The following is a 24040-nucleotide window of genomic DNA, read 5'->3' on the forward strand; positions in this document are numbered from 1 at the left end:
GACTGACACACACCAAAAAGCATTGAACTATCTTGTTGATGTCTTGACTAACCCACCTGTAATGGCTTATCCCAGATTTGAGGATCTATATATTTTGCATGTTGACGCTTCAGAGGACGGACTGGGAGCAGACCTTTATCAGAGACATGAAGGAAAACTGAGAGTCATCGGCTATGGCTCACGGACATTGACACCAGCAGAAAAAACTACCGACTACATTCGGGAAAACTGGAGTTTTTAGCACTCAAGTGGGCGGTTACAGACAGGTTTAGAGACTATTTGTTTTATGCTCCCTCTGTAACTGTATACAACGATAATAACCCTGTGACTTATGTCCTGAGCACAGCCAAACTAAACGCAACAGGATATCGCTGGGTGTCCGAGCTGGCTGACTTTAACTTGACATTAAAGTACCGTCCGGGGAAAGTGAACATGGACGAGGACTTCCTGTCCCAGGCACACGTGAGTATGGATGCATTAATGTCTGAATGCACAGAGCAGTGTGGCCCCGAGGTGCTAGGTGCAATATTCAATGCAGTCGAAAATCAGAAAGAACATGATGTGGACTGGATCTCAGCCATGACCTGCAGCCCACACGTACAAGAAATAGCTGCCGATACCTAGGATAACACAGCAAGAGCTACTGAAGGCACAGCTGCAAGACACAGCTATTTCCTATGTGATCCAGCTGAAAAAGTCTGGAAAGAAACCAGACAAGATGAAAGGTAAACAACTGTTACATGAGTGGAAAAGACTGTATGTTTCTCAAGAGGGTTTGTTAAAACGCAAAACGGCAACATGTAGTCAAATTGTGCTTCCTGAAGTGTACAAAGAGTTGGTTTACAAATATCTTCACTGTGAAATGGGTCACCTGGGGGTGGAACGGGTCTTGCACCTGGCTAGACAGAGGTTTTATTGGCCTGGGATGCAGAAGGACATTGAGTTTTTTATTGCAAAAGTGTGTAAATGTAACTATCAAAAGAAACCTGCGGTCCATACCCGAGCTCCCATGTGTCATATACCTGCTACAGCACCATTTGAGACCATCTCTATTGACTATCTTCACCTTGAAAAAAGCAGGGGACGGTATGAATATAGTTTGGTAATTATTGACAACTTTACCAAGTTTGCCCAAGCGTACCCAACGTACCGTAAGAAATCAGGCAAAACGGCAGCAGATAAGATTTTTAACGATTTTGCCCTGAAATATGGTTTCCCCGCTAAAATACACCATGATCAAGGCAGAGAGCTTGAGAACCGTTTATTCAGGCAACTGCAAAAATACACGGGCATTGCAAACTCTAAAACAACCCCCTACCACCCACAAGGGAACCCAGCTGAAAGATTTAATCGTACATTGTTATCTATGCTGCGGACCTTGGATGAGGAGAAAAAGTGAAATTGGAGTGACTATGTGAGCAAAGTTGTACACGCCTACAATTGTACGACTAGTGAAGCAACGGGTTACTCTCCTTTCTATTTGCTTTTTGGTAGAAAGCCACGTTTGCCAATTGTAATATTTGGGATAAGTGAGGAGGAAGGATGTAACTCCCATGAGGAATATGCTCAAAAATGGCAGCAACAAATGAGGGAAGCTTATGACATTGCATCCAAAATTATCAAAAAGACTACAGCAATAGGAAAAACATACTAGGATCAAAAGAGGCAAAGTGCAGTGCTTTACCCAGGTGACAGAGTCCTTGTGAGAAATATGTCGGAACGAGGAGGGCCTGGGAAATTGCGCTCATATTGGGAAAAGCAAATACACATTGTGGTCTCTCAAAAGGGGAAAGACAGCCCAGATTATGAAGTCAAGTCTGAAAGTGGCACAGGGAGAGGCAGAATCCTCCATCGTAACATGTTAATGCCCTGTGATGCTTTACCACTGCAGGAACCAGTTAAAAAAACTGAAAAAAATCTGCCTATTCAAAAAACAAAGAGACACAAAGAGAACAAACAAAAGATACATCAGAGGACTCGGAGAGCTCAAGTGAGGATGAATACTACTGGGCTAATAGACTGAGGCACCATCACCACCAGCCTGCAGAGGAAAATTTTGCACCTCAAAATGCTCCTGAAATAATTCAGCCTGAAGCTGAGGCTGAAACAGAGGAGGTCAGGGTTGAGACTCCAGCCCCAGTGCTTGTGGACAATGACACTACCAAAAATGACATTACTAGAGTTGACACCAAAGAGGTGCCACAGACAGTTCCAGCTGCAGACTGTCCTGGCAACCAGGAGCCAGAACTCACTGACGTGCAACCACGTCGTTCACAGAGGGAATCCAACGCATCGTGTGGTGGGGCTTCACACTAACCCCCTGTATGTCAATGCACTGGCCCCAGGATATGGGCAATACTGTAGGCCTTGGCCACCTCCACAGGTGTTTGGATCACAGCTGGGTTATCCTCCATTTGTTTTCATGGGAGGCTACTGAACGACTGATTGTAGGTTGAACATGGACTGTTATATAAAAATAATAATAATGTGGACACAGTAGAATTGTTTGTGAACTGAGTACTAACTGTCCATTAAGTGTGTCATCCGAAAAAAAAGGACTGAGATCAGTGAAGTTAGAAAGAAAAAAAGGAAAAAGAAAAACACGGCTGTGTTCAGTTAATGACTGTGATCCTTGATTGTTAATACTTAACTGATTTAAGACCAAATTTCTGATGGTGATATAAAGTGGTTACTATTTTAAAAGCTAAGTATTGTTTTATGTGTGACATAAGAGTCCAGATATTTGGTTATTAAGCTTTGGCATTGAAACAGTAAAATTGTTATGTTTTCAGACTATAAAAATAAGTCTCCGGAGAAGATATGGAATGAACAGAAATGGTTTTGTATAGAAGAAAACGCATATAATTACACTATTGTTGCAACTGCTCAGAGGTAAACTAAACTGAAGTTTAAAATGCTTAATGGTGTCATTTAAGAGTAGAATGTGATTATATCACATGGTACGCAATAGTGATATATTATAAGGGTGAAACCTGTGAAATGCACTTAAACTATTTACTTGTTTCTTACTTTCAAAAGAAAGATATTGCCATTGTGAGTAAAACGTTGATTTTTCATAGTTCATGTGGTACAAGAAAATTGTTAACTAATGTTAAGGACAACATTCATTTTGCAGGGGAGGAATGTAGCCCCTGGAAATACCCCCTTTTGAAAGTATTTTTGTGTGTTTACATATAATGCATAATTGAATCTGTGTTCTGTTCAGTGTATTGAGACATGTAGTTTTATTATAAGTTATGCATTTCTTCACCTCGCCAGTAGGTGGCTACATGAGTAGTGTTTTGTGTTACAAGATACTGCAAGAAGCCATAGAATGAGACACGTTTTCAGGTGGTAGTCGAGGCCTGAAGTAAAAAAACAACACAAAGTGTGTGTGCGCCGTGATGTACTCTTGAACTTGCTGTTTCGTGATAAGTTTTGCTGTGAAGGAATTAAACTGAACTTTTAGACACTACTAGCACGGTCGCTGTCTGAGTGGTGTAACACACACGTCCTTTATCCCCTAACTGACTGTTTTTTACACTCTGTAGTGAAGCAGGAATTTAAGATTTGGGACACTTTGAATCTATAAAATGTGATGCATTACATTGTGGGATTGTTAAAGATAATAGTGTTCATGCAATTGACCCGACCTTTTTCGTTCCATTGTGGGGATTTTTGAGAGCAACTACATTATGCAGACATTTTACAATCAGAATTTGTACATTCAAATAAAATGGTGGGCTGTAAATGCGGTGCACTTTATAGTAAATGGGGAGTGATTCTGGATACAGCTTTAGACTTGGTTTGTCCCTGCTGGGTTTAAATCTCGTGCCAAATTCAAGTCCTGAAACAACCAGCTGAGTTCAGTCAGGTAGCCTACATCAGTGGTTCCCAACCTTTTTTCCTTGGCGCCCCCCCTACTTATGTCTAAGAAAAGCTGAGCCCCCCCTCCGAAACTGAAGTTGAGGTAACTCTCGAGATAGAGCCTTACTTTCTTTTTTGATACAGAGGAGTTATCAGCACTTTTACGTTTCTCCGCCATGTTTCATTCATAAAATAGTGATGCCGTGGCGGCAGGAAAAACGAGGATGATAGCAGCTAGCAGCTGACCTGATGACAGGAAGGGTCCCAGGTTAAGAGGTCCCGGAGGTTTGGCCTACTAAGTAGCCTGCCTACAATTTAATGCAAGAACAAAAATATATAGTTTTTATACAGACTTTTGTATACATTATATATTCTAGTGTATTATCATAATTTGTTTAACGTGCAAATATATTTTTTTTTACCTCAACCTCAAACCAGATAAAGACTTGCGCCCCCCCTGTGATCTCTGCCGCCCCCCTTAGGGGTCCCCGGACCCCAGGTTGGGAACCACTGGCCTACATAATGATCAACCAGCAAGGGTTTAGTTATGTAACTCGCTGCCTCCCCAAACACCAAAACCTTAAATACTTAGAACATTCATGTGGATTTTTTATTTAGTATCTTTTCTTTTGTTGTTCATATTATTCATGTGGATTTCTTTGTTTTTTGTTATTTGTTTTTTGTTATTTTATCATCCTGTTATAATGTATGTTGTGTGTAATGTCTGTAAGCTACTGGGACCTTGAATTTCCCCTTGGGGATCAATAAAGTATCTATCTATCTATCTATCTATCTATCTAGGCAGTGTAGTAGAGGTAAAACCTCTAGACGTAAACAGTAAATAGCTTCAGTGCATATATTAGGATAACCTTTATGTTTCCAAAAAAGTAAATGACATGCCGTTAAGTGATATGTTTATCCAATCAGGTATAGAAAGGCCTTATAATGACATACGGCAAAGATCTTCAACAGGGGGTCCTCAGAGTAAATGCAGGGGGGCCTCCAAATAATTGTTAATAAAAAAAACATGAATCCAACATATTATTAGCAAATATATAAATCCCCACTGCTTACTGGCCTATATGTAAGGTAGTGACTAAGGTAGCCATACACAGATACAGTTCATCCTAAAGATGGTCTGTGCCACATGTATGTTTAACATTAAAACATGATTCATAAAATCATGCCAACAATTATTAGGCTATTTTAATAGCTTAGTGTTCTATGCAAAAAGGTATGTATAAAGGCTTTAGGCCACCATACAAGTTATTGTAGGCCCAGTTTAATATGCAACTTCATTTTATACAATATATGTAGAAGGGGGACCCTGCTCCATCTCTCTTTCAGTTAAGGGGTCCTTGGCTTAAAAAACGTTGAAGACCCCTGACACACGGCAATACCTGTACGGCCTACTTTAAATTATGTATGGGATCTTTTGTGCTTGTATTCAGCAGTCCTGATCAAATGAGCAGACCTATAGATCAGTGAAACTGTATACAACGTATGCCAAATAGATAGCTGCTTATGGAAATGTTGTGTAGTGAATTAAAAGAGCATCAATGTTAAGTCTGCAGCTTTCCCCTTGACACGTTTCATTTTAAAACCACAAACCAACCAGATAACACTATCTTCTGATTGCCTCACATCCTGCAGCTCTCTGACAACGTTCTGATGAATAGATAATGCAATTTACTTTTGCTTGTTGCATAAAGACTTAGAGCCAATACAATAAGTAAGAATTGAAAATCTATGAGAAAAGAGAGTAATGAGATGATATTATGTATTTAAAAATAAGGTTTTCTGATGAAAATATGGCATTGTATAAAAACTAGAGAACATGGCGTCTTCACCTGTGGTTTGCCTTTACTAATAATCAGTTTAAGTGGAAGGAAGTGAAGATTTGATGTCAGAGCTGCATACCATCTACCAGCCCCCCTCACTTTGATCAGCAGCCTTTAGGCTGTAAGCAAACTGCCATTGATTTGAACCACTTGGTTACATTTTTCTATTTTGTTTTGGGATAATTTTTTATGACTGTAGTTGTTAGTCCAATCTACAAATACTGTACAATCAACTTTCTGATTAATGAAAGGACTACAACAGCCATGTTTTTGGCAGAAGCTGGATGTACGTTTATTTTTTTCATCCTGTACATCTCAGGTATGAACAATGTTTATCTCTTCTTGTAAAATTATAATATACTGTAAACTATTCAAGACATTTTTAAGAGTAAATAAAAATTACCAAATATTTTAACTGAATGAAAATCGATTTATGAAAAGAATATATTACAATTTACCTCTCAAGATTGTGACCTTCATAAAAGGTATACATCTGTCCAGATGTTTGAATAAAATCTTCTGTTAAGGGGGTTCAGGGACGAATAAGGATCTTTGCCTTAAAAGGTTCATCTGTAAATCGGCCCTGCTCAGCTATATACCCTACTTCAATCATGAAATGGTAATCTAAACACTGGGATGATGGAAAGTATATTTTGATTGAGCTTTCTGCAGATGAAAAGCATGTACATGTCTGAAGAAAGTCATCCAACTCTAAAGACCAAAAAAGGACTCTGCAGGGAAAGTGCATTATATGCTTTCAAGAATAATGTTATTGTCATTAAATTATACAACCACCTTTCTGATTAGAAGCTGAATGACTACAACAGCCATGTTGTTGGTACATTATAGATCACAGAAATAAAAATGATGTAATGTTAGCTATCAATATCTTTACTTATTCTGCTGCTATGAGCTCTTTAGATGAATTACAATACATTAATATGATCATTTGATTTGGAATCATTCTAGTTATTGGATTGATGATTGCATGTTCCCACCATTGCTGCGTTGTTGATGTTGTCGTCTTTATGTTCTGTTTCTCTGTTTTCCAGACTTTATTGTTGTCAGATGTTTGGTGTGGTTTTTATTGTTTTTATTGTTTATGGTTATTTACTGTTTACTGTTGTATGTGCTTAATGTTTAATGTTTAATGTGGCTCCCTTGAGTGCAAAACAAATTCCCCTCGAGGCAATAAAGGTTTCATTCATTCATTCAGTTTCTTTTTAGTATCATTGACCGATCAGTACAGAGAAGAACGTTGTAAGAAGTATAAATTTGTACAGATGTTTGCTCATAAATTCTTCTGTTAAAGGGGTTCATGGACGTGTAAACAGCATCTGTGCCTTAAAAGGTTCATCAGTGGATCTGCCCTGCTCAGCTCAACGTCCCACTACAACCATGAAGTGGTACATTGTACACCGGAATGGATCTATATTTGTTCAGAAGGAGCTCTCTGCAGATGAAAATCATGTGATGTACAACATGTCTGCAGAGAGTAACTTCACTCTAACAATCAAAGATCTGAGACAGAGCGATGCAAATGTTTACTGCTGCAGAGAAACTACTGACAACCCAGAACTCTGCCGGCACCACAAAACTGAGCTCCATGTTTCAGGTACAGTGGCTGCCAGTCATTTATCACTTTAAGACTAAGGCTGGTATCCACATTCTTATTTTATTCACCATAATCTCAGACCTGCAGGTAAAGGTGATTCCTGCCACAGAGGGACAGACAGTGACACTGATGTGTAACACCAGCTGTCCTCTGACTGAAAACCCTGCAGTCTACATCTGGTACAAGAACAGAGAGTTCCTCTATCAGGACTGGTCTCCCTGGTACCAACAGCTGGTCAGCAGTGAGAAAGCAGTCAGATACTCCTGTGCTATCAAAGGCTACGACGATCTCAGAGCCCCTCAAGTCTCAGTGGGTGAGTGACAGCATTTAGTTCCCCAATCATGTTACACAACCTGTGGTTAACACGTTAATCTTTTTAAAAAAAAAAAGTATAAAAATACTGAATCTAATTTTTGTTTGTCCAGATTTTGTTGGATCAGGCTACTTCAGTGTGACCTATGCTAGAGGGAAAATGTGTTCTCATCACAACACATCAGTGGATGAGCCGTGCTCCATCAGATTTCCCAGAGGTTAAGTTTCTACAAACATTCACAACCCTCTCAACCTCAGAACTTTATCTATTAGTCAAAATAGGGATCTATTTCAGAATTGGTCATTTATTTTGTGTTAACACTGTCATATCATTGTGTTTTGTATTCTAATTTTTACTTACATATTCAACTACACATTCTGTATTTCTGTACAATTCACGTGTTATATTTAACACAAGATGTCATTTATGTAATTTATTCATTTAAAAATTTAACACGGCACAATTTTTTATTAAAAGGATATTTATCATCTTCCAACAGAAGTTAAAGTTGAAAGGACTGGTGCATCACTGACGTGTAACCCCTGCTGTGATACAACTTACCATGAACATGACTATAAGTGGTACCAGAACAGAACATTATACTCTGAAGGGCACAAGCTGTCAGTATCACAGTCTAATGAAAGCTTCTCCTGTGCTGTGAAAGGCCTGCTGTCACCTGAAGTCTGTGAGTATGAGCCTATTAACATACTACTGAGTGGTCTGTTCTAACTTATGGAATGGTAGCCTACATTGATGTCATAAATCTAAATACATGAAAGGCAATGAGAAATATGATGACCTCTACTAAGTTTTTTTTTGTGGGTATCAAATATCGAAAATAAATATGTGTTTTTTCTGTTTTCCTCAATATCAAATCAATGATTAAATTGTGCCGATGACTTGTGGCCACTAGATGTCACTGTAGACAGAGAGCATGTCAAATCAGTCAGCAGTCAGTCAGAGCAAATAGGAGCATCCAACTTGCAACAAAATAATATATATATATACATATTGATGGGGTTAATTTCAGTGTTTTTTTCATTTTTCCAAATTGAATGGCTATTATGTAGCAATTAAATAAAAGTCATCATTACATCAAAAACACTGCAAACTAAAAAATACCCTTTATCTTTCATCTATATTTCAGGTATTGAGGATAAGAACTGCTGGAGTGTGAATTATGTCCGGAGAAGAATCTGTGCTCTGGAAGGATCTTCAGTGAACATTTCAAGTGAATATTCTTTCCCTAACAACAGCCATCCCACGTCAAAAATATGGTACAAAAAGGGCAGTGGGAATAAAGAAAAAGAAGAACTGAGTCAGGTTGCAGGTCGTGTAGAGTATCATGACAAGAACAATCACCACATCCTGACAATCAATAACCTGAAGAAGAATGACTCAGCAGAATACACATTCAGACTGGGACGACGAAAAGAAAAATGGAAAGAGTCTGACTTTCATGGAGTGATGTTGGTTGTTACAGGTAATTCTGTAGAATAAATACAATGCAGATGGTCTCTTTATTACAGCGTTTTGTTTGTTGTTGTTGGAATGTGCACATGAACAGCTGATCTTTTGTGTAGCCCAGAGTCTTTAAGGCTCGTTGAAGCTTCGTGGACTAAAAGTGTAGGAGGCCCAGAGCAGCAGCCTGTGCTATACTTTCTTTAAGGGCGGTCTAAAAATGCTTCTTCCTACAGGTGTCATCCCATTAAGCACAGCCAATCAGTGTATCTGTTATCTGTTTTGTTTATTCATTGTGAATAAAACAGTCCTCTTAAAACAGCAAGGGTAGAACAGAATTAGTGAGATCTTCACTTCAAAAAGTCTTTTTCTATGAATGGTTGGGTGCACGAAGCATCAGACTGCTAACAGTCAGCATTAGATTATTTTAACCTTTAAGGTAATCTTTGCCTAAATATAACTGCCTCAAATTTGCATTTATTTACCCCACAGCGTGGCAGAATAGAAAACTGTTATATGAGTCACTTTGGAACGGTCAGGAACAGCTTTTTTTTTTTTTTTTTACAAATAAGCTATTTGTTGTTAAGGTATTAAGGATGTATTATTTGTTTGAGTACATGTACTGACATATACAATCATCTCTCAGGCCTGAAACTTAAGGTGGATCCTGCAGTGGTGATAGAGGGTCAGAACGTCACACTGAGCTGCAGTACCAGCTGTCCTCTGCCTGACAACCCAACCTACACCTGGTACTTTAACAGGCAACCTCTGGTCCAACCAAAGAACACAAAAATACTGAAAATAAACCAAGTCAGCAGTCAGGATGCAGGAAACTACTACTGTGATGTCAAGAGTGGTACACAAAGCATTACATCTGGTGAAATAACTCTGACTGTTCTAAGTATTCAGACAGCATCAGAAGCAGCAGCAGCGGCTGTAGCAGCAGCAGCTGCAGCAGGAGTCTGTGCTGTTCTCCTGGCTATCACACTTCTGGTTGTCTTCTTTTGGATTAGGTGAGCAACACTGCGCTCTCCGTCACAGATCAATGACATTCAATTGCTAATTTGAAATCCCTTGTCCATGTATATAAATATAAGCATATTCATTAATTTCACCAGAAAACAGAGGGCTTCGGGTCAATCTCCTAAAGCGGAAGCAACGGACAACACGGAGCAGGTAGAGATCAGACATTTTAAATTCTTGCACAACATTTAAGTCTTGATAACACAGACGTAGGATTTAAAAATATTGACTGCAAAGGAGCCAAAATGAATTAATCATCAACATGATGAGAATTAGTTGTTCTCAATTTCATTAATAAACATATTTTGGAAAGAGTCATTCTTTCTAAGGCTGTAAGGTCACTACTGACAACTAATACCTACTGTGCATTTCTGTATTTAATTATTGCTTAGCCCCCCCCCCCCCTCAAAAAATGTAAATCAATCCAGTTTTCTGTAGAGAGTAACCTGTAGAGGTTCAGCGTACCACGATACTAATAAAATACTAATACCAAACTAATATTGTTTGTCTTGTCTCCTCATCAGCTAAACCCTGATCCTGTGTATGAAAACATCTTAGCTCGACCAGGAGAGCAGGAAGAGCTTCACTATAGCAGAGTCTACTTCTCTAAGAGCCAGGCAGAACCTCTTTACTCCACCATCCAGCCACATCAGCCCAATCGACAGGAGCATGCGGCTTATGTTACTGTCAACTAGACCAGCACGACCCCCCAGTCAGCATCTCTTACCATTACAACTGATTTGGGATCTACTTAGTGGCCTAACTCATCTTGATCAATGGTAATATTTTCAACAACCAGCATTTCAAGACTTTTTTCCGACCACCTTTTCACTTCACTCCATGCTAATGTGGACCAGGAGTTCCTTAAAAGTACTGAGCCTCCCGAGCAAAAGCTAATCACTTTGAAACATCTGTCAGAAAAAAAGACAGAGTGTTTCTGAAGAAGCAGTGATCACTCAGCTAGCACGGAACATGTGCATGTGCTGAAAATCTGCACAACAAAGAAAAAATGTAAGAAGCGGCCTCAGTGACACCATCACTGTTTTTCTCTACAAATCACCACATGACACAAATATATATATATATATATATATATATATATATATATATATATATATATACACATAAATGGCTTTGGTATATTTTCGTATGATTTCAGGCTAAGTTGATCTCTTCACTAAACAAGTTGCTGGAGTTTTGACCTCTTCAGACTTTTTTCTCTTCTCCATGCACCTTGGTAGTAGGAGGTTGTGCCAGAATACATACTCTGCTTCTACACAGCAAAAACTTTTCAGTTTTGGACTTTTCACTGCATCATCCACGGAGAGCAGCTGGTGTCCAGAAAGCTGTATTCAGACCACGTTATGACAGGATTTCTCACTTTGTGTGAACTGTTAAATTAAATGTTTTTGGAAGAGAAGCATAAGGACCATCCTGTGTTATATAACACCTACTCAATTTTAAATCTGTTGTGGATTGTTGAGAAACAGTTGGAAGGATTTAAAATTCATATACAGGAAGCTAATAATTCCATGTTGTAAAGGCAAAAAGCAGCAGATTGTGTTCATTGATACTGTCAATGCCGAATCATCACAGTTTTAAAGCAATTTTAGTGGCAGGTTAAGTTGCTTCTCAGGGGCTGATTGAACAGACTGACCACACCTGCTCTATTGTACAGATAGCTTGAAATTCAGAGGTGTCAAAAGTATTCACATTCATTACTCAGGTAGAAGTATAGATACTAGGGTTTAAAAAGACTTCTGTAGAAGTTGAAGTATCAACTCAAGTTTTTACTCAAGTAAAAGTGTAAAAGTACTGGTTTAAAAACTACTTAAAGTATAAAAGTAAAAGTACTGTAAGGCAAAAAAATTATATCAATATGCTTTTTCAAGTTAGACAGCGAGTTTTGGAAACAATTAGCTCGTGGTACTTGGGTGCGCAGAGCTTGCAGCGCATTCGAAAGGAGTTGTTTTTGCATCCAACCATTTCAAAAAATTCTTCCAGGTACGGCCAGGGATGTAGAAGGGTTGGCTGGTCTTCCTGGCTACCAACCTCCTCGCTGGTGCTTGGTTGGGACATTTCGCTCGAGTTCTCTTGAGTCTCTGCCACGGACATCTTCGTACCGCTTCGTACTAGGCTACATATGTCTGCTATTTCCTTGCTGGAGTGTGATGTGATTTGTGTCATGTGCAGGTGCGATGGATCGCGTACAAACCAAGGGGGTAAGCTTCGCTTCAGAACTCGAACCTCCTATGGCGCCATTTTGATGCCACCAAACGATCACCCGACGTTAGCATTCCATTGACTGCCATTCATTTTGACGTCGCTTTGACAGCGAATAACTTCACATCTGAAACGTTTAAAGACTTTATTTTCTCCATTGTTTATTTCTAAAGAAACACGACAATGTATAAAAGGCTCCATTACCTTGTATCTCACGTTATGGCACATTTACGTCGTCTCTCTCAGTTGGAGGCTGCGCAGTAACGCTCAGCCATCACCGGAAAAGTGCTTCTAATATCCTTCACTGGTCTCCGTCCAGAGCAACGGGATCTGTTGGTCCATTCTTATATACTGTCTATGGTACAAACCAATAGGGTGTTGGAATGATATATGTTTATACTTCTCATCCAACCACAATCAAATTCACTCTATCCGGATGCAGCGATTTATCTGGATAGGTTTTTGTTTTGTTTTGTGTTTTTTTGAACGATGACAAGCCGGAATGAAAACAAGCCAAACTGAAATAGGAGTAACGAGGCTATTCTTAAAATGTAAGGAGTAGAAAGTACAGATAATTGCATGAAAATGTAAGGAGTAGAAGTAAAAAGTCTGCTGTAAAATAATGACTCCAGTAAAGTATAGATACCCAAAATGTATACTTAAGTAAGGTAACAAAGTATTTGTACTTTGTTACTTGACACCTCTGTTGAAATGAGGTCGTAAATAGATTGAGTAATGGCCAAATGTAGCGTGGCTTTGGCAGGTAAGCTCATTGAAGCATTTTTGTTTTCTTGTATGTTGTATTTCTTTTGATTTTATTAGTAACTGTAAAAAAGGTTTTTGTAACATGTTCTACCCTGCATTATCTAAAGTGTATTAAAACATACTAGATATGACGTTTGAAGCTCGGTCTTCATTGAACTTTTTTTCCAAAACAAACCAACCCCAGACAGCTCCACATCTCTCTGATCAGTTAACACTGCTACATGTCACATGAAAAGCCAATACATTATGTTAAAACTGAAAACAAATAATAATAATAATTGTCATTAAAATCACACTGAGAAAAATTGCGATGCCATGAAGATAAATTCAAAGTTTTCAATGACAAAATATGATGTCAAATAACTACTGCACTATAAACAGCACATAGATTCATCACTAGAGGGCTCTTTTTACTAAGATTAATAATGAGGAAGGAAGAGATTTTTTGGTGTCAGAGCTGCATGCAGTTTTTCTGCTAGCTGTCTACACACTGAACAACAGTCCATTCTGTCTCTGTAAGGAGACTGCTGTTGATTTTACCAGTTGTTTAAATTGGTTAACCTTTCACAAGTTTTCATAGACACAGATGTAATAAGGTCATTAAATTATACAACCACCTTTCTGATTAGAAGCGGAAGACTACAACAGCCATGTTGGCAGAAGCTGGATGTGTGTTTATGGGTTTGATCCTGTACATCTCAGGTATGAATTGCTGTTCATCTGTTATTATATAACACTAACTGTGTGAACTGTAAAAAAAAAAAAAAAAAAGAGAAAAAAGAAAGAGATGAAACGTCTGTAGTGTACAGTGGGTGTTCATTTGTAGACATATTATATTATTAAATTATATTATACAATATATATTAATTAAAATAAAAATTATTGAATGGTGGCTATCAATATCTTTACCTATTCTGCGGCTACATTATATTAATACTGTATTATCCTTTGAGACTTAGTATCATTGACCAATGATTGCAATAAGAACATCTGTCCAGATGTTTGCTAATAAATTCTTCTGTTAAAGGGGTTCATGGACGAGCAAACAGCATCTGTGCTTTAAAAGGTTCATCAGTGGATCTGCCCTGCTCAGCTCAACGTCCCACTACAACCATGAAGTGGTACATTGTAGACTGGGATAGATCTAAACCTGTTCAGAAGGAGCTCTCTACAGATGAAAATCGTGTGACGTACAACATGTCTGCAGAGAGTAACTTCACTCTAACAATCAAAGATCTGAGACAGAGCGATGCAAATGATTACTGCTGCAGAGAGACTACTGACAACCCAGAACCCTGCCGGCACAACAAAACTGAGCTCCATGTTGCAGGTACAGTGGCTGCCAGTTATTTATTACTTTAAGACTAAGGCTGGTATCCACATTCTTATTTTATTCACCATAATCTCAGACCTGCAGGTAAAGGTGATTCCTGCCACAGAGGGACAGACAGTGACACTGATGTGTAGCACCAGCTGTCCTCTGACTGAAAACCCTGCAGTCTACATCTGGTACAAGAACAGAGAGTTCCTCTATCAGGACTGGTCTCCCTGGTACCAACAGCTGGTCAGCAGTGAGAAAGCAGTCAGATACTCCTGTGCTATCAAAGGCTACGAGGATCTCAGAGCCCCTCAAGTCTCAGTGGGTGAGCGACAGCATTTAGCTCCTTATTTAATAATGAAACATCTGGCTACATATGTTATGCTTTCAATAATAATTCTATTATTCATACACTGGAACCATAAATACTAAAGCTTCTGATATACAATGACTATTTGACAACATTTTCCAAAAACCACAACCATTTATTTTTCCAGATTCTGTCACGTCGACCTGCTTCAGTGTGACATATGCTAAAGGGAGAATGTGTTCTTATAAGACGACATCAGAGGAAGAGCCCTGCTCCATCACATATCCCAGAGGTTAAGTTTCCAAAAAACACAAACACAACTCCCACCCTACCACTTCTAAACCCTTTAAAATCAGAGTTTCTATGAGATCTATTTCCCAATGGATCATTTATTTTGTATTATGTCCCTTCTTTGATCTTTGGTGATTTTTATATTGTTACAAGCACAATAACCACAGTTTTCTGGATTAATCATGCTTTGAGTTTATGTTTAATAATTCATGATATTACTGTATTTTATGTAACAACTGATACAAAAAATCCATTTGTCATCCCCCAACAGAAGTACATGTTCAAAGGAGTCCTGCAGCTGAACCGGGCCATGTCACACTGACCTGTAACACAAGCTGTCCTCTGACTGCCTTTATATGGTATAAGAGCAGACATGTAGTTGAGAAACCAAAGTTTGTAGTTCCCAGCACCGCTGCTGAAAGCTTCTCCTGTGCTGTAAAAGGCCTCGAGGATCTGCGCTCTGCTGAAGTCTGTGAGTATGAACCAACTTCTGGTCTGTGATGTAGAAAAAATATCAAACATATTACAGTATAATGCAGTTGTGAGAAATCATGTTTGATTTTGTTGAGGCATGTCGATTTAATCTGATTTTCACTGTTAGACTGCGGTTGTAGTGTTGATTTACATATCTTGTTAAGTGTATTTCAATCTCTGTTACTGGGAATCTGCTGCTGACCACTGTGCTTTATAAAGTTAAATATAGATCATAAGTGACTGTTTATGTTTATTTAAGTGGCCACCGGAGGAGTTTTGGGACCATTAGGCTAAAAAGACTTGACCCTCCCCTGACCAGTAACACTTTTTCTATGACCCTCCAAAACAACCCTCCCCAGCAATTTATTGATGCCTCATGCACTAGTTTGCGCTTAGCAAAGATGTACAGATGCCCTTTGATTTTTTACAACCATGACATAGATAAGTTAACCTTTGCTTTCTGATCTTACACATCACACTCCTCTGTTATGGTGTGGTGGCCATTTCAGTAGATTTATTCACTGACATTGTTGTGGAAACACAATAAGCATGGAAACTAAATGCACACTTCCTGTATTACTTCAAATACTAAGTTACTCCTGTAGTAAATGTTAGAAAATTCTAAAAGACTTGATTGTTGATCTTTGAGGAGGAAGAAGAGGCTTGGCTCCAATTGAAAATTAACAAAAGGTTTAATTATCAACATGATGAAAATGACATGACAAAACAATCAAACATAAAACACTGAAAACACAGCCAGCAGCGGACTGAATGACATGCTTCCCCTTCAGGAATTACATCAATCAGTCTTGAATCATTGTAAGTTTCAGAATTATATTTCCCTGCACCTATTCCCATTGGCCTGTCGTTGGCATGGTGGTGTGTTAGGGGCATCTCATTGGCTTTCTTCATAGCCTCAGATGCGATGGTCACACCTCTAGCATGCACATTGGGGGCTTCTCCCAGACACAGATCAAAGACTGTCATGTATTCTAATCTAGTCTCAGCACAGCAGGGGATGGCTTCAAGCCGGAGCCACAAGTTTGCTTCCTGCTGTGGGACAAAAGTTTCTATCTGTATTTTAAGTGTGTGGTTTTGATCTAATCTACCTGGGAGCGACAAAGGGAGAATAAAAACAAAAGGGTCTGCCCTGACCTAATGCCGCGTTCTATTTACCTCGCAACTCGGTTTTTACGAGGTCAAAGTCGTAAACACGCCCCCTGACCTCGTATTTACGAGCTCAGAACTCGTACAATCTCGCAGTAGCCCGAGTTCAAAATCCAACATGGCTGCCTCCTGTATCAACAGTTGTGAAAAGCTGCAGTAACATAAAGTTATAAGCACTTATGTCTTATTTGTGTCACTAAATCAGTCGTTCGCACAGACATGTTCAACTTCTATCTGTGGACATGTTATTACGCTGTTTGCATGCACAAAAAATGGCGTAATGCGTGCGTTGTTATCAACTGGTATTGCTAACAATAGCTAACCGGGCTAGAGCTAATGAAAACAATGAAAATCCGACTTTTAAATAGAACGCATTCAACTCGGGTATGACGTCATTCCCAGCTCCGGCTTCCGAGTTCCGAGGTAAATAGAACACGGCATAATTTTCAGAGAGACAAGGGTGAGAATATGATTAGCAAGATATGGGGTTAGACCTTAAGCATTAATAAGAACAAACAAAATAGCTGTTTAAGTAGTTTAAGAACTTTTAGGTGCGATAGGTCAAGATAGAATATTTACAGAAAAAAAGTGTTTATGAGGCATAGCCTAGAAGTTTGAGACTGGCAGGTCCTAATTTCTAACATTTATGTCTACAAAGTTGATATATTCTACCAAACAGGAATTTTAGTTTAAACATTATTATAGGTAATTTTTGACATTACTTAAAGTGAAACGGCCTCTTGTCTTTCATCTATATTTTTTAGGTGTTAAGGATGACAACTGCTTGATTGTGAATTACGTCAGCAGGAGAATCTGTGCTCTACGAGGTTCTTCAGTGAACATTTCAAGTGAATACTCTTCTCCCAACGACCAACCGAAGTCTAAAGAATGGTATAAAATAAAGAGGACTGGGAAGGAAGAAGTGAAAGAGCCAATTAAGTCTGTACCTCGTATGAAGTATCACGACAACTTTAGGAATCACCACATCCTGAGAATCAATAACCTGACGAAGAATGACTCAGCAGAATACATATTCAGACATCACAGAGATGACCAAGGATGGAGACCTGGAGTGAGTTTGGTTGTCACAGGTAACTCTTTAGATTAAATACATTATTTTTGTCTGGAATTATTGACTTCCACACCATGTTATACCAGCAGTCAGCACACTGAAAGGCCCATCCACTACTAACAGACAATATGGGTTACTTTTTAGCATTAGGGTGATCTTTCTCTAACTTTAACGAGGTGCCATAGTTTTAGTTGCCTCAGCTTAACCAGACCCAATTTAACACTTATAAGAGTATGTTTGCTTAAGTGGGTTGTTTTATAAGACACAGACAAAAAATGTGTTTTGTTGTTTAGGTATGAGGACTTACTGAGGATTTAGTGACCGCTCTAATTATCTTTCAGGTCTGAGAGTGAAGTTTACTCCCTCTGCAGTGGTGACAGAGGGCCAGAGAGTCACCCTGAGCTGCAGTACCAGCTGTCCTCTGACTGACAACACAAACTACATTTGGTACTTCAACAGTCGACCTTTGACCCCGACAGAGAAGCAAAACAAACACCTGGTTCTGGACCCAGTCAGCAGTCAGCATGCAGGAAAATACTCCTGTGCCGTCAAAAACCCCCACAACATCAGCTCTAATGAAAAGACCCTTACTGTCCAGAGTAAAATTGGAAAATGGACGCAAGCAGCAGCAGCAGCAGTAGTAGTCTGTGCTGCTCTCCTGGTTATTATACCCCTCGCTGCCTTCTGGTGGATTAGGTGAGCAACACTGTCCTTCAGAGCAATGATATTCACACACTAACCTGGCATCACCTATTAATTTGTATGTGCACTCATTTCTTCTAACCAGAAGAAAGAGGACTTCCAGTCAACCACCTAGAACTGAAACCTCAGACAACTTGGAGCAGGTAAAGAAAATGATTTAATCAATTTTGCTACATTAGAAAAACATTGCCATCTTCTATCCTGCTTCTCTTCAGATCAAATTATTTTTTTCATCCAAGTCAGAGCAGCAGCTTCAACTCACTAATTAGGTTATGATTTAACTTTATTAAAACACTGTTATTCTGGTGACTCAGAAACATATTGTTCCATAACGTTATATTATGTTATATTATATATTTTGTAATGTTGGACCTAAATCTTTTGTTCTACTGCCATGGTAGGTCAATCAGTCTTTTTTAAAAACACTAGATATCTACTAGTCACATTTTTCACTACTGATATAATGATTGAAGTTTGCTCTCTGAACAGTTTGTAAAAGCTGCCATACAATTAGGTTTTCTCTACAAGATTAGAAATTGTATTAATAAACATATGTTTGATGAACTGTAAGAGCTACTCTGGCCAGTGAGTACCTGCTATGCTAACCCTCCCATCCAGTTGAATTATTTTATATTAATTGGGGTAGAAGGATCAGCCAAAACATTATATTCAGTGCAATGTAAAATATGATTTCACCTGTCTCTTTATCAGCTAAACCTTGGTCCCCTGCATCATGACATCTCGGCTCAACCAACAGAGGAGGATGATCTTAACTATAGCAGAGTCCACTTCCCTCAGAACCACACAGACGCTCTCTACAGCACAGTCCAGCCACGTCCGCCTCAAGAACAAGAGCACGTCCCCTATGCTGTTGTCAACTTCAGACCCAACATGACCATTGATGAGTAAGCATCACTCGCTATTACTGTACAACTGATTAGGCAGAGTCTTTTTAAGGGATATACTGTAAGAATAATGTAGCTTATTACAGCATGGGCTACATCGTATCTAAGAAACTACTGGTACTATTCTGATAAAAATGAAAAGATTTTCGTTGTGCTGTTTAACGTTTACATTGATTTCCATGTTTGGATGATCGACGGTCAAAAATTGGGTACTTACGCCCAGTGTCACTGAACACATCACTTCTGCTCAAAGGGTAGACAAACTGGGTTACAGATTGCGAACTACATCACCTGAGAAAATTGCTTTTTTTATAAGTATATACTTTTTACAATATTTTGCCACATGTTTAACCCACAGTACATTAATGCATTATTTTCTTCACTTCCAGGCTAATGGACAGTGAAGAACAGGCAGTGGATCTCTAGAACGTATACATCACAGCAAGTAAAAACTTAAAGAGACCTCTGTGACAGAACTTGGATTGTTCTGTTTATCTGCATTTAATTCTGCATTTAGGGACTTCAGTTGATGAGCTTATCTACACCAGCTTACTGTGAATCGGCAGGCAGACGTCCAGCATCCTAATGATACCTCAGGAAACACGCTGATGGTCACCCACTGCCTGTTTTAGGAAGGGAAACCAGGACCTTTGAGTTACGCTGATTCTCTCATGGTCCAGTCTGTTGAACCATATAGCCTTGACTTGTTAAGCAGGCATTCACTGTGTCAAAATGCAAGGTGAGGACACCAATACTTTCCGATATGCAGAAACAACCCTTAAACAAATGCTATTTGTATTTCTGTTAAAATAAAGAAAGTCAGAATTCATCAAAGTTAGGTAGCTAAGTTACAAAAAAGTCCTACAGGACTATTCTCTCCCACAACTGAATGAACTGAGTCAGTGCAATCCTACATGGGACGAACCATTTAAACTAGCTAAGGTGATAATTTTTAAATTAGCACACCTTTCTGAGAGAACCACAACTTGTTCTCAAACATGTTTTGTGCAGTTGTAGGTGTTATACTTAATGTTAATTACAAATGGGAAACGTGCACTGCACGGACATTATTGTGTCCAACGGCCTACTTTTATTTCTGATCAATTTGCTAGGGAATCAACTATAAACACATGGAATTAACGGGTTTGACAAGCTAAATCCGCTTTGTTGCATGTAGCGTTAGGTTTGTGAAGTCTTGCTAGCAACCACAAAACGTTAAGGTTACGCTAACCTAACACTAGCTAACATGCTGCTTTCTCTAAAAAATGAGAAAAGAGATTCAGAAACACGTTATTTTCAACAGTGGACACTTACTTGGGTAACATAGCTACATATAGTAAAGCTAATGTATGACTTTTTAATAAATACTCACCCAACAGAAAAGTGTTTGTTTGCATTGATGCCTTTGTTGCCTATAATAGCTTTCCATATTAGCGTTAGCTAGCTAACGTTAATTGATGGTCGTCCAGAAATTTTGGTTTATTTTCCCCTTTTTGTTTTCAAGAGCCACTAAGTTATATGCTTTTCGTATAAAAATGCGTATTAGGTTACAACAGTGACTAACTTGTTATCCAGCAGAAGGCTTGAGTTAATGTTAGCTGGTAATACTGGTTTCCTGAAATGGCCGCTAGGGGTCTGTGACATAGACAGTAAAATTAATGGACAAAGCGACGCCGTACACTTGCAACGGAGAGCAGTGAAGTCAAGCCCCCAGGAAGAGCGCCATGTCTAAAAGCCACCATGGGCTTAGCGGATAACAGTGTTACTGCACCCCATGGCCCAGAAAGACTTTTCACATAGACTTTGCATGGCGAAAGAAACGTCTATATTTCAGCAGATAATTTGTTTCTGGGTATATCAACTTACCAGCCCGAACACTGAAAGGGTCCTTGTTTAAAACGTCACGTTTTTAACATTTTTAACATTCACTAGTAGCGAATCCAGAATTATTAAATTAGGCATGATGAACGCGCATAATGGACACGAGCAGAGCCGCGGGACTGCGCCCGCCCGCTCACATGACTGTTCTCCCGAGGTCATGTAGCTAGCTGTAATAATGGATATAGCTAATGGTTGTAATTCACCATGTGTTCTATTAATATGTCCATGGTATTATCTTATGAAGTTATGATACATCCGAGGGATGTATGTATGCTGTAAAGCCTGTTAGCTACGTGGATGTAACGTAATTAGCATTTCCCAAACTGGCGGGCTATCGACTAACTAGCTAGTTGCTAACATCAGGGGTAGCTAGCATGGCTGTATTAAGATCTATAGCTACATAGCTAGCTATATGCCTACATAACGTTACTACAGACATAGTGATTACATCGCCTTGGTTCTCTCTTATGATACATCCGAGGGCCGTATGCTGTAAAGCTTGTAAAGTGGATGAGGGATGAAGCCATGGATGAGCTTTGTTCACGAAACTGCAGGCTAACTGCTAGCGCTAGTTAGTAGCTAGCTAGCTAGCACGACATAGTTATTAAATCTCCTTGGTTGTCTAGCTAAATACATCTATCGTTTATTTAGCTAAGCATGTAAATGATTGGGAACAACGAAAACACAATGTTTAACGTTAGTGAATATTTTAGACAATGAAAATGGCGAGTTCATGAGTTCGCCACTTGTAAGAGACACGAGAGATAAGCTCATGAACGAGCATGTTGCTACCGGTTGCTAAGACAACACAAACAAGTTGTTGCTAGTGCGCGTGTCCATCATGACGTCATGGGCCAACAATGCGGAAGATCCGAGCTCCATGTTTGCTTTATGTGCTTTTGAGCACTCTCATTGGAACGTACGGGGCTTCCCGCCGAACACTGTATCCAGTTCTCTTAATACATCTTGTCTGTACACGATCCGTTCTGCACATGCGCAAGATAATACTGTTTTACGTATCTGTCGGTACACGATCCGTTCTGCCTGCACGATCCGTTCTGCACATGCGCAAAATGTTCGCGCATGCGCGGTTGTACGAGGATTTACGACACTGCACGATCTGTTCCACGCTTCCGGTCGACAGCCAAGCTAACGTTAGTTTAGCTAACAGCTAATTCGGCTAACTGCTAGCTGAGACAGCATGTAATAACTTTAAAAGACCCTCAAAATAAAACTTGAAAATAAACGTTGACATATATAACAAACACCTAACATATATAACAGCTGTTACGTCAGTTCTACTTTACTTGTGCTCATTTAAAATACAATCACTCAATACTTGTCTTTATTGTTATTACTGTGAAGTCTTAATTTAGCTGTAGCCTGCTTTTCCCATTACGTTTGAGTTAACGTTATTTTAGACTGAATCTAGCTGTCAGCTAGCGGTTAGCCGAATTAGCTGTTAGCTAAACTAACGTTAGCTTCCCGGTGGAGGCTAGCCATAGGCTAGCGTGGAACAGATCGTGCAGGTCGTATGGATACTGTCGGTACACGATCCGTTCTGCCTGCACGATCCGTTCTGCACATGCGCAAGATAATACTGTTTTACGTATCCATACGACCTGCACGATCTGTTCCACGCTAGCCTATGGCTAGCCTCCACCGGGAAGCTAACGTTAGTTTAGCTAACAGCTAATTCGGCTAACCGCTAGCTGACAGCTAGATTCAGTCTAAAATAACGTTAACTCAAACGTAATGGGAAAAGCAGGCTACAGCTAAATTAAGACTTCACAGTAATAACAATAAAGACAAGTATTGAGTGATTGTATTTTAAATGAGCACAAGTAAAGTAGAACTGACGTAACAGCTGTTATATATGTTAGGTGTTTGTTATATATGTCAACGTTTATTTTCAAGTTTTATTTTGAGGGTCTTTTAAAGTTATTACATGCTGTCTCAGCTAGCAGTTGGCCGAATTAGCTGTTAGCTAAACTAACGTTAGCTTGCCTGTGGAGGCTAACGGCAGACCGCTACAATCAGAACGGATCGTGTACCGATCCGTTCTGCACATGCGCAAAATGTTCGCGCATGCGCGGTTGTACGAGGATTTACGACACTGCACGATCTGTTCCACGCTTCCGGTCGACAGCCAAGCTAACGTTAGTTTAGCTAACAGCTAATTCGGCTAACTGCTAGCTGAGACAGCATGTAATAACTTTAAAAGACCCTCAAAATAAAACTTGAAAATAAACGTTGACATATATAACAAACACCTAACATATATAACAGCTGTTACGTCAGTTCTACTTTACTTGTGCTCATTTAAAATACAATCACTCAATACTTGTCTTTATTGTTGTGAAGTCTTAATTTAGCTGTAGCCTGCTTTTCCCATTACGTTTGAGTTAACGTTATTTTAGACTGAATCTAGCTGTCAGCTAGCAGTTAGCCGAATTAGCTGTTAGCTAAATTAACGTTAGCTTCCCGGTGGAGGCTAGCCATAGTCTAGCGTGGAACAGATCGTGCAGGTCGTATCCTCGGTAAAACAGTATTATCTTGCACATGCGCAGAACGGATCGTGTACCGACAACATCCATGAGTGAAGTCTATTAGAAGCACTTTTCCGGTAAAGGCTGAGCGTTACTGCGCAGCCTCCAACTGAGCTTGAAGATGTAGATGTGACGTGAGCAACCTGTCTGAAAGTTGGAAGTCTTCTGGTAGCTGTGCCAAGAGAAATCTCAATCATTCCCAATCTTGCAGAGACGGAGAGCGTATATGTTAGGAAATAACATAGGCACAGGCTAATTATTGC

General features: G+C 39.3%; 2 protein-coding genes and 1 long non-coding RNA gene across 3 annotated transcripts in view; 2 read left to right on the top strand and 1 right to left on the bottom strand.

Moving 5' to 3' along the window:
• The window catches only part of LOC116042706, a 28450-nt gene extending 17278 nt beyond the window's left edge, over positions 1-11172 (top strand). Inside the window, exons 2-9 of the mRNA XM_031289015.2 lie at positions 7021-7323; positions 7403-7636; positions 7749-7853; positions 8136-8321; positions 8784-9119; positions 9744-10110; positions 10216-10273; positions 10645-11172. Coding sequence (XP_031144875.2) covers positions 7107-7323; positions 7403-7636; positions 7749-7853; positions 8136-8321; positions 8784-9119; positions 9744-10110; positions 10216-10273; positions 10645-10815 — 1674 coding nt within the window. The 5' untranslated portion in view covers positions 7021-7106 and the 3' untranslated portion in view covers positions 10816-11172. The remainder of the gene's footprint in view (positions 1-7020; positions 7324-7402; positions 7637-7748; positions 7854-8135; positions 8322-8783; positions 9120-9743; positions 10111-10215; positions 10274-10644) is intronic.
• Positions 11173-13574: 2402 nt separating this feature from the next.
• Positions 13575-20725, top strand: LOC116042705. Its single transcript, XM_031289013.2, has 10 exons — positions 13575-13810; positions 14136-14438; positions 14518-14751; positions 14924-15028; positions 15299-15499; positions 17433-17759; positions 18082-18436; positions 18528-18585; positions 19154-19347; positions 19737-20725. Exons 1-10 carry the CDS (start codon positions 13759-13761, stop codon positions 19771-19773), a joined length of 1866 nt encoding a protein of 621 aa, XP_031144873.1. The 5' UTR covers positions 13575-13758; the 3' UTR covers positions 19774-20725.
• LOC116042708 lies at positions 15284-20803 on the bottom strand. Its single transcript, XR_004897192.1, has 3 exons — positions 20720-20803; positions 19901-19970; positions 15284-15522 (listed from the first exon to the last, which is right to left on the bottom strand). It is a non-coding gene; the product is annotated as an uncharacterized LOC116042708 (long non-coding RNA).
• Positions 20804-24040: the final 3237 nt, after the last annotated feature.

Source organism: Sander lucioperca, chromosome 4 (assembly GCF_008315115.2).
Source record: "Sander lucioperca isolate FBNREF2018 chromosome 4, SLUC_FBN_1.2, whole genome shotgun sequence".
NCBI classification, from domain to species: domain Eukaryota; kingdom Metazoa; phylum Chordata; class Actinopteri; order Perciformes; family Percidae; genus Sander; species Sander lucioperca.

Bases quoted from the DNA above. Each gene is read 5' to 3' on its own strand.
- LOC116042705 (XM_031289013.2), top strand. From the start codon at position 13,759: ATGTTGGCAGAAGCTGGATGTGTGTTTATGGGTTTGATCCTGTACATC. The intron at 14,752-14,923 runs GTGAGCGACAGC...TTATTTTTCCAG, and splicing joins AGCCCCTCAAGTCTCAGTGG to ATTCTGTCACGTCGACCTGC. The intron at 18,437-18,527 runs GTGAGCAACACT...TCTTCTAACCAG, and splicing joins GCTGCCTTCTGGTGGATTAG to AAGAAAGAGGACTTCCAGTC.